General features: G+C 52.8%; 2 protein-coding genes across 3 annotated transcripts in view; both read right to left on the bottom strand.

Moving 5' to 3' along the window:
* The window catches only part of PCSK5 (proprotein convertase subtilisin/kexin type 5), a 42,450-nt gene extending 41,786 nt beyond the window's left edge, over positions 1–664 (bottom strand). Inside the window, exon 1 of one of the 2 annotated variants that reach the window (XM_061558627.1) lies at positions 499–664. The gene's annotated coding sequence lies outside the window, so the exon portion shown is untranslated. The remainder of the gene's footprint in view (positions 1–498) is intronic. The other variant, XM_061558628.1, reaches the window with a different exon arrangement.
* A 3,033-nt stretch (positions 665–3,697) lies between these two features.
* On the bottom strand, positions 3,698–15,237 carry OSTF1 (osteoclast stimulating factor 1). Its single transcript, XM_061558625.1, has 10 exons — positions 15,062–15,237; positions 12,932–12,978; positions 9,916–9,966; positions 9,313–9,376; positions 9,032–9,085; positions 8,493–8,600; positions 8,290–8,339; positions 7,802–7,880; positions 6,617–6,709; positions 3,698–5,718 (listed from the first exon to the last, which is right to left on the bottom strand). Exons 1-10 carry the CDS (start codon positions 15,099–15,101, stop codon positions 5,654–5,656), a joined length of 651 nt encoding a protein of 216 aa, XP_061414609.1. The 5' UTR covers positions 15,102–15,237; the 3' UTR covers positions 3,698–5,653.
* Positions 15,238–15,659: the final 422 nt, after the last annotated feature.

Below are 15,659 nucleotides of genomic sequence, written 5' to 3'. Positions count from 1 at the left end.
CGGGGCACCTCCCCCACAACCACCACCACCACCACAACCCGCACCCCCACCGACACCCGCTCCTGGGGTCCAAGGGGCACCATATGCAATACATCATGACCAGGTCTTTAAAAAAAGCGCGTTACATGCACGCGTCTTTGGCACACGTGTACACACATTGGCGTGTGTGTGCGCGCGAGTGTGCGAGAAAATGTGTGTGAATGTGTGTACAGCATGGGTATGAATGCGTTTGCGGGTCGCATTGTGCGCGTGTGCGTGCGCATTTAAATGCGCAAATTGCTTATTCATGTGTGCGTGTGAGCGCGCGGCCAAACACACACACAGAACGCCCGTGTAGCCGCACACACTGGCGGTGCTGCGACTGTTGTCAGCGAGCATCTATTAAGACTGACGCGGCTCACCATGGGGTAGTTTAGTGGTGGTAGTGGGGCTAATAACCACACCAGGCCGCCTTTGTCTCCCTAATGCTGACGGTCACACACCGAAGCAGGTACGTACCGATGTAAGGCTGAGCCGACACGGAGGAGGCCCGGGAAAGGTAAAAAAAGAATCATCAAGTTCCACCGATGTTAGCCATGACCGAGAATCGAACCCAGGCCGGCCGGGTTCGACGTGTCACGCGCGAACCAACCTGCCACCCCCACCTCCTAAACTTACACACTTGCACACAGAAGCGTGCACACGCGGTGGTGAAGACACTACCAGCACGAACTTTGACGCCTTTCAGTTGCGACGGCTCTCATAACGTGGCCAGTGACAAAGATTGCTCCTACATGAATCTGGGATCAGGATTCCGGGGCTCCCTACCCCCTCCCCATCTCCTCTCACCCCCCCATCTCCTCCCCCCTCCCCGGGCCCCATTGTTAAAACTGCAGACGGGGCGGCGAGCGTCAATTCAGTTCGCGAACTGCCCCCCCCCGTCCGAGCGGGTGGCGAGTTGGGGAGGGGGTGGGGGTGCTCGCAGTCTCGTCGGCGATGCGCCCCCGTGTGGCGGAGTATCCCGAGCGCCCACCTAGACCTGCTCATCGTCCTTTCCGCCCCCCCCCATCCACACGCGAACCGCCCCGAGGTCTGATGACGGATCGCACCGTTTGCCCATCGTCCCGGAGAACCGTCAGATTCACGGCCGCCATCAGCACGTGGGGTCCAGTCACCCTCCTTTCCGCCAGGTGTGTGATTGTTGAACTTCTTTCGCACCGTACGTAGCCAACCTTGCTAATCGGAGGTGCGGTGTTCCGCGTCAACCTGTAGTTGATATCGCCCAGGAACGCGGCTCTATTTCATTCGGCGAGGTCCTGCTGCAACCTGCGATGCTCGGCCAATCTCCAGACAACGAGCGTTTGACTGCACGTCGAGTGAACGCGGAGCACCTGGAGAGCCCCCACGGTGCGCACGAGGGGACAGCGCTCACAGCTCCGCCGCGAGACGCATGCGCGGGCTCCTCGCAAAGCGCTGGATCACGCATCACGCATGGCGGCGCGCAGGCGTGCGGATGAATCCACAGAAATCGATTACATCGCGGATCAACGGCGGCGGCGATGGCACCCGCAGCATGCGTGGCTGCCCCGGAGGGTCCGGATTTGCAGGCGACCCCAGTTTGAAACGGCTCGGTTTATCTTCGTGGCAGGTAGAACGATCTCCCGCAGCGGGGTTCCAAACCCACGGCCCATCAACCCATGTATCCTAATTAATGAGTAATTATCGCAATTAGCTCACGATCAAAAGAAAGCACGTGGGGGCCCCCTACCCCACACCTACGCCTGCGAACTCATTAACCCGGCCCACTGATTGCACGCGGGGCGTTGTGCAGCAGTCACCAATGACCCTCGCATGTGCGAGCACGCATGTGCGAGCACGCATGTGCGAGCACGCATGTGCGAGCACGCATGTGCGAGCACGCATGTGCGAGCACGCATGTGCGAGCACGCATGTGCGAGCACGCATGTGCGAGCACGCATGTGCGAGCACGCATGTGCGAGCACGCATGTGCGAGCACGCATGTGCGAGCACGCATGTGCGAGCACGCACGGCTCGTCCGGCCAACGACTCCACAGCTGTTACCGTGGAGCTCGTACGGCCGGGCGACGCGTCCCGGGATGTTCCGCGTGAGTGTCAAGCTTCGCGACTGAAGTAAAACTCTTTAACGTTAGCGGAGAGCCGTCGTTATGGCACTCCCAAGGACGTCTTTGATACCCCTTAGAAGAATGTGAACACAGGAGAGTGACTGGAAGCTGTTACGTCTTTTTTATTCTTCTTCCAATGAACCCGTTGAGAACTCGGGTGGGACAGCGCACGGCACGCAGCCTGCGCGTGGCTACAATGTGCCGCGCGGTTTGGGTCTTTGGGCCGCACTTTCCTCAACGCGAGCTGCGCATCGAGTTCCACATTCCTATGGACGGTGGATAAAATCGGGAACTCATTTGTCGCCAGCCAGCTCCGGCTCGGCAGCTTACCGCAGAGCTTACCAATCAGTCGCCACGTGTGTGCGGCGTGTCTGTGGGTGCATTTCCCTTTGAATGAAGCCATTAACACTCAATCACGGCGTTTATCTTGTGAGCAGGTGCGGTCTCTCGTCAGCAGCGGGGGGCGGGGGGGGGCTCTGTGCGCCAAGGACCCCCCGCAGCTGAGCACGTGGGGCCAGGGATTAACTGACCGACGTCGTGAGTTTTTGTCCGGAAAAGGAGCGGTGGGGCAGTTGTTAGCGCACGGCGCTACGAACATTCCCTTCCCGAATCCCACTCCCGGCCGCGGCGAACATCGGCGTCTCGTGGGAGCTGACGCTGCCTGGCGACTCACCCCGCCTCCCCTTTCGCCAAACCGCAGTGACCAGCCTGGTGACGGTGTATGGCAAAACCACCGCCATGGCCGACGTTGAATGGCCGGGCCTTCATCCAGCAGCGGATTGGCGAAGGCGAATGTGGATACATCAGTTGTGTTTGTTTGCTCCTAACTGCATTCCAGTGCCATAACACAAACCCATTTTCCATGGAGAACTCTCGCAGAAAGTAGCGCTTCACCTTTTGATGTCCTCTGCAACACAACGCGGAGCGACTGCCGATGACCCTTCTACCGCGAACGACTTCGTCATCCACACAGCGCGAGGGAGAAATGCGAGCGATGAACCAGAATGGCTGGAGAGACCCCAGGAATAGGAGGAACGCCCTGAAACGCTGCACATGGCCAAACCTACTTAGTGCACTGCCTCGTACACGAAGCACCTCTTGGGCGACAGATAAAAGGTGTCCTACTCACCGCGACACCAGAGCGCAGGGCCCACAGCAGACATTGGCACCGTCTAGATTTGAAGTTTTCGTGCAAGGATCCAGACTCTTTGGTTCTTTCGGTAAAGTCACGTAAGTAAAAAAAATGAAATCACGACGTGTTGCGTCCGAAACGTCGTGATTTATTTTTTTTTACCTACGTGACTTTACCGAAAGAACCAAAGAGTATTGGCACCGTCCCCAGTAATAAAACGAGGGTGGGGCACTTTGAACACATTCATCGAAAGGGCTAATACAAGGTAATTCGTATATCGTTGCGTTTGAAATGGTTGACACCCAAATACCATTCATGCTCACACCCTCTCTCAAGTCGGCCACTCCAGCTGGTACCAACAAGTGCGACATCTGGTCTAATACGCCGGGAGACGAAACAATCGACATCACGACCAGTCCGCGAAGAGAAATTAACACGCAAATTAATTACGAATGTTTTTATTCAGAATCGAGAGGCGCGCGGGGCGGGTGGCCTTGGGTAACAGCCAAAGTGGGAGTAACACAGACACCAAGATGAACACAGGGATCAATCAACTCGCAAGACGTGGGTGGCGGAGGGGGTCATTACGCCCCCCCCCCCCCCCCCCGCTTTAGTACCACCACGTGTGACAAAAGGCCAGCCAACCGGAGGTGGGGCACGAGCAGCAGGTGCATCACCTGCAGCACACCAAGTGAATGTCAGCGGCGTGGGCAGGTGGGAGGAGCGCCACAATGGATCCAACATCCATACAGCGGTCGAATTACCGGCGACGGAAAGTCTGCGCCGACTGCAAACTGCCGCTCGTTTAAAAGCTCCACCCGTGGCAATAATTACAAGTGCCACTTTGTCACAGGGCACTTTGCACCGAGGGCAGAATTCTGGAGCAACGATTACATAAACACCGGCGGTGTGTGGCAAGCGGCAAGGGAGGCCCCCCCGGTTATCGTGCAATTTGACTTCACCGAACATTCATCGTCGTCGTCGTCAACAACGCTCACCACCAACGTGTTAGGCAATCGGTGGCCGTGCTGGGAATTAACGCACAGCACGGCTGATTGTCGACGCAGAAAATATCACCAGCCATCTCCATGGCACGTGGTTACCACAGGGAAGGCAAGAGGTGAGCTGATCAGTGCAGCCATAGACCATTTTTTAACACGAATGTAGAAAAGTTACCCGAGCAGGAGCGAGGGGGTGCATTAATCGCACGCTCGGCACGGACGTGAACGCACAGCAGACTCCACAGATCACACACTCGCAGGACACGCACACAAACCTCACTCATGCCAGACAAAGTGTGTGCACAGTATACAGACATGTACACACGGGAGACATGGATCACTCCCCCACACGTGACTTTACCGAAAGACCCAAAGAGAACGGAAGAGTACTTTGGTAATAATCTGCATAAGGGTATAAACACTGACCTTCCAGTTTCTGCCCCAGTTCTTCTCAATAAACGAGAGTTTAACGATTTTAGAAATTATTTCAGAAGTTATAAGCGATGAAAAGTGAATAAAAAGCGGGGAGAAGCACGTGGGGGCTGGATGAAGCAGTGTTGGGGTTCTGGGTTGAGCTCTGACTGGCGAGCACGGTTAGGGATGGGGCTAGAGTTTCGGGTCTGATTGGCCAGTGTTAACACCTTGTAACAGTGTGCCATCCCAATGCCAAACGTGACAGTTACCAACTGGTGTTAGATTTAAATTATTTACCAACCCCGATTTGCTTGCAGGGTGGTCATTGTTCCTTTAAATGTGAATTTTGGTGAAATGGGGGAAATCGCAAATGTGTACATTTTTCGTCTCATCACGGTGAATTTAGTCCTACAGTGCAGCTCTGCCACCGTATACTTTCGCCAATTCGGGGCTCAAGCAGATTACGACACCTTTGACCCTTCCCTTGGTCACGGATGCACAATAGCGTTGGGGGCGCGGGGGATGCCGGATGGCCGTGGCAGCCGAGCTCGTGGGAGGTGGGACGCGCCGCGAGCCTCCCTCCACAATAACACTGCTCCCAAGCCCCCAATGAGTGGCGGGGCCGAGAGGGCTCAAGCGTTGCGCGTCCCCGCTCTTCCCCGCGGTGTTTCCAGTGGACAAACATTCAAGTTTCAGACGGGGTGTCTGCGGGCACGCGATCTCGCGGCCCACGAGCGATCCGGAACCGGATGGACTGACCCCTCTTTTCCCATAAACTCTCAGCCCCCCTCCCGTGTCTCCCGGAATGTTAATGTCTAAAGACAATCATTTTAATCCAAATAAAATATACAGTATTGTAGAAAATTAATTAAAAAAATTAAAAAGTTAGCGATTTGCTGGGGAATGGAAGATGCACAGGTGGCGGCCACCGGCGGGCGCAGCGGAGCGTGCGTGCTCGCGAGGGCACGGGCCGGCACGTGCGCTCAATCCGAGTCTTCGTCATCCAGGTAGTCGTCGTCTTGGCTGATCGTGCGCCCCGTGGTCACAGCTGCTCACGCACACAGACGGGCGTTCAATACACACAAAGCACACCGCAGTCATTCTTGAGAGATGCGAGCCGACGATCATGCAGCGAGTCGGAGAGCCCGCGTCACGTTTGTGTTCCCGATGCGCCATTGTGCTAGTCAGCTGTGGTCTCCTCTAACAACTGACACTGGTGCACAAGCACATGTAACAAAATCCTTGACACACGTGTCAATAACGCCGCGTGGCCTTCAAAGGAACTGTATATTACAGGTGACGTTCTTCACGGGCACCATCGTGAACAGGGAAATGCTCATTTGTGCTTGTTTCAAGCAGTGGGCACAAGCGTCAACGACCAAGCCACTGCACGTTATTTCATTTTCCCAACTTAAGTGCCCATCAATTGTCGCTGGACATTGGTGAAAATGAGAGGCAAAGGCTTTGGCATGCAGGTGAAGGAACAACCAAAGGAGGCCAAGAGTAACAAAACGACAGATTAATTTTCCACAACGTGCATCGACTGCGGACAGCAAATGCAGATTCTACAATCGTTTACTTTATAACCATGCGAGGGTCCAAAGAGACAAGAGTGTGTGAAGAGCATCAAGGGATTCAAGGAGAAGTTGTATGCTGCTGTGGGGAACCCTGTCAGCAAAGGGGGAGTATGGACATTTTAAAGTTTACTGTACTGTGTGCTATGCTCTAACTTCTAATATGCCCTCCTTCGCGGACCCCTGACTGACCAGGGTGGTGAGGTACTGTCAAGCAACCCGCTTGGGGTGTTGAGGACCTCATTCAGCAGTGGACAGACAAGAGGGCCGCACATATACACATGCACACGTGTGTTCCCCTCGAAATGTCCGGCGCGGGGCTCGGTACTGGCGCCGCGTGTGCAGTGGACTCGTGGCGTGCAGCAGCCGTACTGGAACGCCGCTTGAGCAGCGATGCACTCTGGGGGTCCGTGGCCATGTCCAGGGCCAGCTTCTTCTCGTTGTTGCGGACGTCTGTCAACGCACCTAGCGCGCGCACACACACACACACGTACAAAGGCAAGAATCTCCTGTTTAGACCGGCAGCGCAGATGTCATTAGCAAGCGCTTATTAAGGCTACACCAAGACAAAGATCCCCCTCCCCGTGTAGCCTTAACAGACTGTTGGGGCAAGTGCTGTTAGCGAGCAGCACCAATGAAGGCCGGCACGGCGCACCAAGGGGTGGGTGGCCAGCACCACACCAGATACTCATTTAGGGCTGGGTCGACCCAGGACTAGTTCAAACATACGCCACTTCTTGGTTGCGAGTGGGAAAATAAATCTGGTTGCCATGTGCGTAGCACAGAGCGCTGACCACTATGCCACCATATGTACACGTACGTACATACATCAAAATGAAAAATACAAGTTCAGCTATGTACATACACATCAATTCATATATGTAATTATTTAACCAGGTGAGAGCCTTTTTGGATGTATTATCGTTTCCAAAACATAATTGTGTATTAATTATGTTTTTGTCAAATTAGAAGTTTGGGCTATGACAGCCACATAATGCACTCCATGTGAGGATGACATCGCAGGATATGTTCGATGCCCACCCGGCAGCAGAGGATTAGAGCGGTAAATTACAGGACCGCTGCAGGGACTGAAATGCTGACTGAACAAATAGCTTCGGTGGGGAGCATGTGGAATGTTTTTGTATCCAGCTTCCTGAAAAGACGTCTTTTTATCTAAAGTATGACGCAACCCACAAAAGCCCGCTGCTTTTATCATGTAGATTCAACCCCAGGCCACGCATTTTAGAATGTCCGACAAGAATTCTAAGCTTCGTTAATGAGAAAATAGGCCGTAAAATTACTGTCAGATGCATCACTACGTCAATCATGACATCACTTCCATGTGTGCGTACGTCAATGCAGTAACGTCACGAAAGGGCCGTGTTGTTGCACCTGACATAGCATAGGTGTGCAGCAATATGGAGTGGTTTTGTTGGCTTAGCGGCGCCTTCTTTTAAACATTCCGTCACCAACGGGCATCTGCTCCGTTAAACAAAGCCTGGTTTACTCCAGTCCCGCAAGCATAGACAGCCGGACCGACACGCCAGGGAGGGGCACCTTTTGTGAGCAGCATCTCCACGATGTCCGGATAGCCCTTCCATGCAGCCGCGTGCAGGGTCGTGTCTCCCAACTTGTTCTGAAAGAAAATAATCGGGGTATCAAAAATCCCTCTTCCTGGCCATCCGCAGCCAACCCCATCCTCCTGTTCAAGTACCAGCTCAAGACTTTCTCTTCATCTCTGCCGACCAACCGCCTCTTTTCTACGAAACATCTTCATTCCCATATGCATCTCTGCCCCAGAGCCAAAACCACCCACCTCTCACTGCCCCCCCTCCATAATAATCGTAAAAAATTCCCATCTTCTCTCCCCAGTCCTCTTCGAGGCACATCTCTCTCCCTATTTGTGCGGAGGCTCGAGATGTGATCACATTGAGGTGCTTTATAAATACAAATTGTCTTGAGCCGCATGCGATAAAAAAGAAAGGTGAGGTGTTCTACAGCAACGAGGAAACGGCCACATTCACGGCCGTCGACCGCGGGCTCACCTGATGGTTCAGCTCGATGTTGGGGTGGCCGAGTAGAATCTCAACGACATCTGGAAGCGAAAACACAAACGGGAGGTGGGGGGGGGGGCAACGACGCGTCAGGAAGTCGGGCGGCCTCATTACGCTCAGGCAGAGAGCGGGCACGGAGAGCGGGCGGCGGCGGGGATACGGGCGGTGCGTGAGCTCATTGTGTCGTGCCCTACCCTTGTGGCCTCCGTGCGCCGCCCAGTAGATGGCCGTGTTGCCGGCCTTGTCGAGGCCATTGACGCTCACGCCATTGTCCAGGCACTCTCGCAGCCAGCTTACGTTTCCTGTCGCACGCAGGGACACAAGTGAAGGACGCCCCCTGTTAGCGATTAGCTGGGATAGGCAGTAGGGGGCCAGTCGTATGTCTGTGAAATATGCACGGGCGGAGCGGGAGTGAAGTGGTTAGCACACTACGCTACGAATCCAGCCACCCACAAGAGCCATATCAGCGGACATCCTCTAGGTTGACTCAGCCTTAAATTAGTACCTGGTGTGGTATATAAACACCAGAACTGGGGAAACAAAGGCTGCCGGGCATGGTGCTGGCCAGCCATCCCCGCGATTGCAGTACCCGCATTCATTCGTGATCTCGAACAGCACTTGCCCCAACAGTTTTACAGGCAAAATCCGGGGGATCTTTGTCTATGTTTTTGTCTGTGGGTGCATGTGAGTGCATCTGTGTGCGCGCATGTCCACGTGTGCCAGTGTGCCGCACCTCTCTTGGCAGCCTCCTGCAGGGGGTTGTCTATGGACTCCGCCTGCTCCGACACTGCGGGGGAAACGCACAGAGCACAGATCTCTTACACGGCTGCCAAGGCGGAGCCGGCGACCGCTGGCAACTCCGGCGTTGAGCTCAGCTCATCGTGCCAACACCAACTACCGCAACCGCCACACCGAAGCCTGAAACATCAGAATGCACTACGGTGACGCAGGACAAGGAGGGGACATGGGCGGTGGAACACGCGAGGGATGTGGGCAATGGCAGGATGGAATTACCGTAGTTGCTGGGCACGAGTCCAGAGCGGCCTTTGCAAGTCCCCTTCCACCAGTTGGGGTCACTCTGTATTTACAAACACAGACACATCGGCCAGCACTTTACACCACGAGAGGGACCACAACACTCCCAGTGTCACTTCAATCACTGGGGCCACTCAACACTACAATTAGCGCCAAGAGCTGCAGTTGGCGTGCATCATTCATGGAACGTTCACCTAAAAGAGTTAATTAACTTCAAAAGAACAATATTGGCGTAATGTCATAATTGAGAAATAAATAAACGTTTGAGGCATGGGCACCGATTGCAGTGATGCATTTGTATGGACCAAAGTCAGATGCTGATGAAATGTCCAAAATAAATTGCTTTTGGCGACCAAGCCCCATGTTTGTGATGGCGAAACCATCACGTTTTCATAAGAAATAAGACGACAACGCGTCCATTGGGCTCGAGCAGCTTGCGAGCAATGTCCTGGGCTGTGCAAGCAGAATGGGGATGTTGTGGCCCTCGGGAAGGGACGCACTGCCGGGCTCTCGGGCAGCCCTTCCATCCTGTCGAGTGCCAACACGTGTGCCCGCAAACCCACGTGAGCCCCGAGCACTCACAGTGTCTGTGACGTACAGGATGTCTCCTTCCTCAAAGTACAGCTCGTCGGGCTGAAACAAAAAAAAGTACACACACGAGGACATAGACTTCGAAAGCACCTTCAATAAGCACGGTTGACTACGTACGGTGCGAAAGAAGTTCAACATACATACATACATTTGTACACCAAACGATTGGTTGTTAATTTACTACTATGGGTCAAACTACAATATCCGCAAAGTAACTGCCAGGTTTAGACGACACGGGAAGTGCCGCATCGCTTTATTGCATGTATGTGTTTTGAATAATTTTATTACGTGCTTTATTTGCAGACTGCAGTAGGACGATTACGATGAAAAATAAGCACTGCTTCACTCATCTGCCCTGCCGGTTGCGCGCAAGGGCGGCTGTGCGCTTTGAGGTGGCTGGAGGCCATTTCGCCCCTTGCGGTGGTTTAACAAAACTCACAGAATGAGGCAGCCGTGCCAGTTTGTTTAATTTAGAGTTGTGCAACGTTTCCCCCCAAAGCAGAGATCTGTTAAAACCTCGGTAGGCCGCACTAACATGAGCAAGCCTTGCTCTGGCTAGCCAAAAAGTCTGGCTATCTGCTAAACAAATTTAAATGAATGTAAAAAATAAATAACCGTGCGTTACTGTGCAGTCTATGTATAGTATTAGTGTGAACGTACGAGTGTGTGTAGTATGTGCGTTATTGTACAGACCAACACAAAGTACTTGGGGTATGCTACGAGCTGTGTACTGTATTTACGTCCGTCAGTCCGAGGACACCCCCGTCTCCCCCTTCCCGATCACCCCCTCTCTGTCATCCAACCGTGAACATATTGCCAGAATTATTATTCCACTTCAACTGCATATTTTATGCATTGTGAACAATATAACATGTTCGAGCGTATTATACATTACATATTCTTAATTATATGGCATGTACGTTATTTTATTATATAAAAAATTTCTTGAATTTTTTGTAATAGTCGATCTGGTGTAGCTCATTGTGAAATCCAGCTAGCACGTGTCTGGCTCACCAGGGTTTTATTGTACAGGCACCCAAGAGCTAAAAACCAAACTCCAAGGCCTTTTGTTCACGCTGATACCAAGGCCTGGAGACCAAGTAGCGATGGTGCAAGCGAAGGCCGATAGCTGGTCCCCTCCAATAATCAACATTGACCCCCCTTAGCTAGGAATATTGTAGTTATGTCACTGTTCCCGGACATTAGTGGCTATTGTAATTTTTAAGGAAGAAGTCAGTTTTGAAAAAAAAATGTCACAGGCTCATATAAGGAATTGTTCCTCTTCCGCTCTTTTGTTAACTTGCACATGTTTGCCAAACAGATGGGCTCTGAGGCCCAAGAGTGAGCACAAGCGAAGGCCCCAGGGTAAGGACAGCTCAAGTATTTGGGGCTGGGTGTTGCATGCCAAAAACCCATCACTGCTCATGCGCACCCCATTACAGGACATTCCAGTTCATCTTATCTTTGGGCCAATGTTTCCACAAACCCATTCACCTAACCAATGAACTTCCACCACCACCACCGAGTTAATAACAATAACAACGAACTGGCAATGGACTGGCTGCTGATTGTAAGCTCACTGTCCTATGAACCCGGCGACCCACGTTCGATTCCCACGCACGATGCATAATAGCGGCGAAAATATGAACCAGTCCTGGGCCTCCCCTAAGCCAACTCCGCCTGAAACGAGTACTATTTATTGTGTGTAAACATCAACTCTGGGGACACAACATCAGCCGGGCATGGTACTGGCCATCTACCCCTTTGTGTGCCGTTCTGGCATGAACAGGTGCTCACTAACAGCACTTGTCCCAACAGTCTGTTAAGGCCAGCCAGGGGATCTTTGTCTTTGTTGTGTATTGTTAAATCTATTTGTTTCCAGTCTGCATGCATTTTACTATTGTGATGGGTTTTCTCATCATTTACTGAGAGAGTGGGATTTTACTTAACTGGCGTTGCACATGCGCTTACTCAGGTTGGTTCCTGGGACTATGAGGGGGGGGGGGCAACGGAGGAATGGCAGACCCCAAGCCGGGATAAAAATCGGAGGGAAAGGCACTCGAGAATGAAATTGGGATCAGCAGCGGTGGCGGCACCGCAGCCACGGTCGCCCGAGTGACGGCGCGGCCCGACCCGCGCACGCACCCGTTGGGCTGGTGTGCACAAACACCACCCGAGCCCGGCTTACTGTACCGCACAATGCCCCACTGGCGCGTGCGGAACAACGCAGGGGGAATTAACTGGACTCCGCGCCTGTTGCCCAAGTGAGTAGGCCTCGGTCTCCCGGTGCATGCTGGGCACAGCGAGTAATTCAGTCGGTCTAGAGAGTGACATCTAACCAACATCAACACAAGACATTCTTCTATGCACAATCCCCCAAGCGCCGCCGCCCCCCCCATTTCCTAGCTCTTGACAGCAGTTGTCAATTTGCTGCAGCCAGGAGGTCAGTAGCAATCCCTTTGGCCTCCTCCACCCATCAGATGCCCTAAGCAGAGTACCTGGTGGGCAGGGACAACCAATCATAAGCGAGAAACACGATGCCCAAAATTCCACAATCGGCATTCCAGTGTAATGCAAGTTGCAAGCCTCATCGTACTTTCCTAAAAACAGTCAGGCAGTCGCTAAGTTGATTAAAACGTTTGACAGTGTCAAGTGAGACTACTTGATCAGTTCTGCAGGACAGATATGTAGAATTCAAAGCTGGAGAAATTTACGTGGAACATAATAATATATTAGGAAGTTACAAGCTCTGGTTTGATCATCACTGACAGGACTTATGTCCTGCCCAACAGTACACGGTGTTCTGCCAAAATGGATCATGCCATGCCAGTCATGCCACATCGTGCCAAGCTTTGTTGTTTCTTGAGCTATGGTGGTGATGTCAGGTGATTTGACCCGTATTGTGGTAGGCGTATTATGATTTATATTTGATTTAGAGCCACTGGCTGTGTGCAGAGTCACAGTGTATCCAGCGCCATTCGCTGTGTGCCTTGTGCTGTGGCCTTACCGTCCTGGGTTCAAACGTGTAGAGCGCGCGGTACACCTTCACGACGCCTGCATGACACATCGCATAATCGTAACACCTGCCGTTAGCACAGCGTGCATATCGAGACACTCAATCACGTGCATGAAAATGAATTCATCACCGCCATCCCTCTGTGTATGAAAAAGTCAGACCATCTGAGTACGTCCAACACAGGTCTATTTGGAGCACACATCTCCATGTCAAGAAAAATTGCTGAGTAATTTTTTTTACCTGTTGTACATGCTGGATACAGTCGAAAATTATGTTTTGTCAATGCAATTAATCTTTAAGGGCAATTCCATGATTTCAGACGCATGTGTCTGGTACATAACAAATGTGGGTAATCATTGGCTTCATCATGAACTGGGGTTTTACCGCGGGCATCATTTGACACAGATAGATATGTCAACCTCTCGTGATAAGGCGGAACTTCTCATAAAATACAGTGGTGTCTGACACTGATAAACATTGTCATCCAAGCTGGGATGGTGATTGTGCATTCAGTTTCACGTAGGTGTTAAAGCATAAGTGCAAAAATAAGCTATATTTTCTAAAAGCTATACCATCAAAATAACACCCCATATTATTTTGAAATTCCGATTGTGGGGTTTCCTAATCTGTGAGACTGCTCGTGTGTGTGTTCCAAAGATTGGCGTTAATCAGTAATTTTCAGGCAGTTGCGTGGGAAAGTGGCCAGCACACTCGGTCTCTGTGCGGTGAGTTGAAAGTTTAAATCCCATCACCGCTAATTCCACTCGGGGAGTGGTGGCGCACCGGTTCACACACTGCGCTCAGAAACCTGTGGCATAAGTTGGATTTCGGGTCACAAACTGACATCAGTGGTGATATCTGAAAGGGGCCCTTAACCAGCCCATCTTCACAAATCTGCGCTGACCAGCGTGAGGCAAGATGAAACAACCCCCGTGACAGACAGGAGATGGGGAGGCTTTCATCCAGCAGTGGATTTACGTAGGGCTGACAATTAAATCCACTCATTCATTACCGGACAGGAAATAATTAGAGTACAGTAATGAATGAATGGAATAACCAAATGATACTGCCTGTTGTGAAGTGGACGTTACATAGGAAGTGGAGGTCAGAGTTTAAAACTATTGCCCAATACATTTTAAAACAATGACACTGCTTTGCAAGTATACCTACATTTCAAATGGACTCTAATTATTGTCATGTTGCAGGTAATCAGTCATTTACCCTAAACGTGAACCTAACTCTCGTGTCGTGTGTTTATACCAATATCATCATCATCTGCCTTCACTGCCAATGCCACTTGCATTATTGTACTGAGGCTAAGCGCTGCCACCAAAGCCGCATTCAATCGTGTAACGTCGCGTTACGTAACACGATTGCGGTGACCGCCAAAGCAGAATCATCAACTCTCGGGGTTTAACAAACCCATGGCGTCAGACACGCATTTCTTACAAAACGCGGTCAATTCTTGCCACTTCACATCCTGCATGGTGGCGGAGAGGGCCGCTTCGTCTCCTCGGCCACCCTGGCTCAGCGAGAGCGAACCATGGCAGGGGGTGAAGGGCAGCGTAGGGGGTGAAGGGCAGCGTAGGGGGTCAGGCAGGGCAAACAACAGAGGGCTGGCAGGACGGTGCGGTCAGAACAGAAGGTGGCGGGCAGGACGTGTCAATCGCAGGACGCGGAAAAGCGCGCCATGACCTTCTCTTACGAAAGCCATTCTGATGCAAACAATGAGCACTTAGGGCAGCAGTTGACCCGGGCTTTGAAAGGAACTCAATGGAGGAGCGCGCACAATCCCTGGCGTGCTGGCCCCAACGCTGAGCCCCGACAGCGCTGGAACGTGCCCACACCCCCCGGGTCCCCTGAGAGACAGGGGCCTCGGAGTTAACTCCCTGGGGATCGGGGAGGTGTTGCCCCATTCTGTCAGGGGCCCTGCCCTTCGCAGGCTTGGCATCATACAGCTGCCCCGCGCTGCCCTTCCCAGGGCCTCACTCCACTTCCTGCCCTTCGCAGGCTTGCCTCCCCCCACCGAACCTTCCTCCCCAAGGCCCCTGCCCCAGCTCAGGCCTCGCCCCAGACGCCGCCCGACCCCGCGAGCCCTGCCCCTGGCGGGCCGCGTCTCACCGGGCTTCGTGGGCTTGGGCGGCACGGGCTTCACGGACATCTTGCTGAGGCCTCCCGCGCCTTGGCCTCCTCCTCCTCCTCTTGCTGCTGCCGATAGACAGCAGAACACGGAAGTTTGGGCAGCACTCTGCGGTCCTTAGGTTCCCGGAGCACGCGCGGCAGGCGCTGTGAGTGACAGGGGGAGGCGGCGGCCCCGCGGGTCGCTGGCCGCGAGGGGGCGTGGCAGGCACTGAGAGTTCTCGATTTGAAGCTTTCGTGACTGCAAGGATTCATACTCTTAGTTCTTTCGGTAAAGTCACATAGGTAAAAAATGAAATTAATAAAAAATAAAAAAAATAAAATCACGGCGTTTCGGAGGCAACACAAGCTTCCGTCTTCAGGTGAAACTGTCACAGCAAAATATCTGTATCAAGTGAAGAGAAGTCCCAAGAGGTACGGACCTTATATAATGGTTAAGAACCAAAGAAGTATCGGCACTGTGAGTGACAGGGGGAGGCGGCGGCGGCCCCGCGGGTCGCTGGCCGCGAGGGGGCGTAGCAGGTACGGGTGGGGTCGGGGAGCGGTGGCGCAACGGTGAGGGCGTCTGCGCCGCCACGAG

This window comes from Lethenteron reissneri, chromosome 24 (assembly GCF_015708825.2).
Source record: "Lethenteron reissneri isolate LAM-NWPU_2019-01 chromosome 24, ASM1570882v1, whole genome shotgun sequence".
In the NCBI taxonomy this organism is placed as follows: Eukaryota; Metazoa; Chordata; class Hyperoartia; order Petromyzontiformes; family Petromyzontidae; genus Lethenteron; species Lethenteron reissneri.
Note: the sequence above shows the minus strand (reverse complement) of the source record. Positions and strands in the feature narration are given on the sequence as shown.

Coding starts and splice junctions, on each gene's coding strand:
- OSTF1 (XM_061558625.1), bottom strand. CDS start 15,101: ATGTCCGTGAAGCCCGTGCCGCCCAAGCCCACGAAGCCCG. Junction 8,601..9,031: donor GCAGGAGGCTGCCAAGAGAG/GTGCGGCACACT, acceptor TGCGTGCGACAG/GAAACGTAAGCTGGCTGCGA. Junction 8,340..8,492: donor GGCGCACGGAGGCCACAAGG/GTAGGGCACGAC, acceptor TTTCGCTTCCAG/ATGTCGTTGAGATTCTACTC.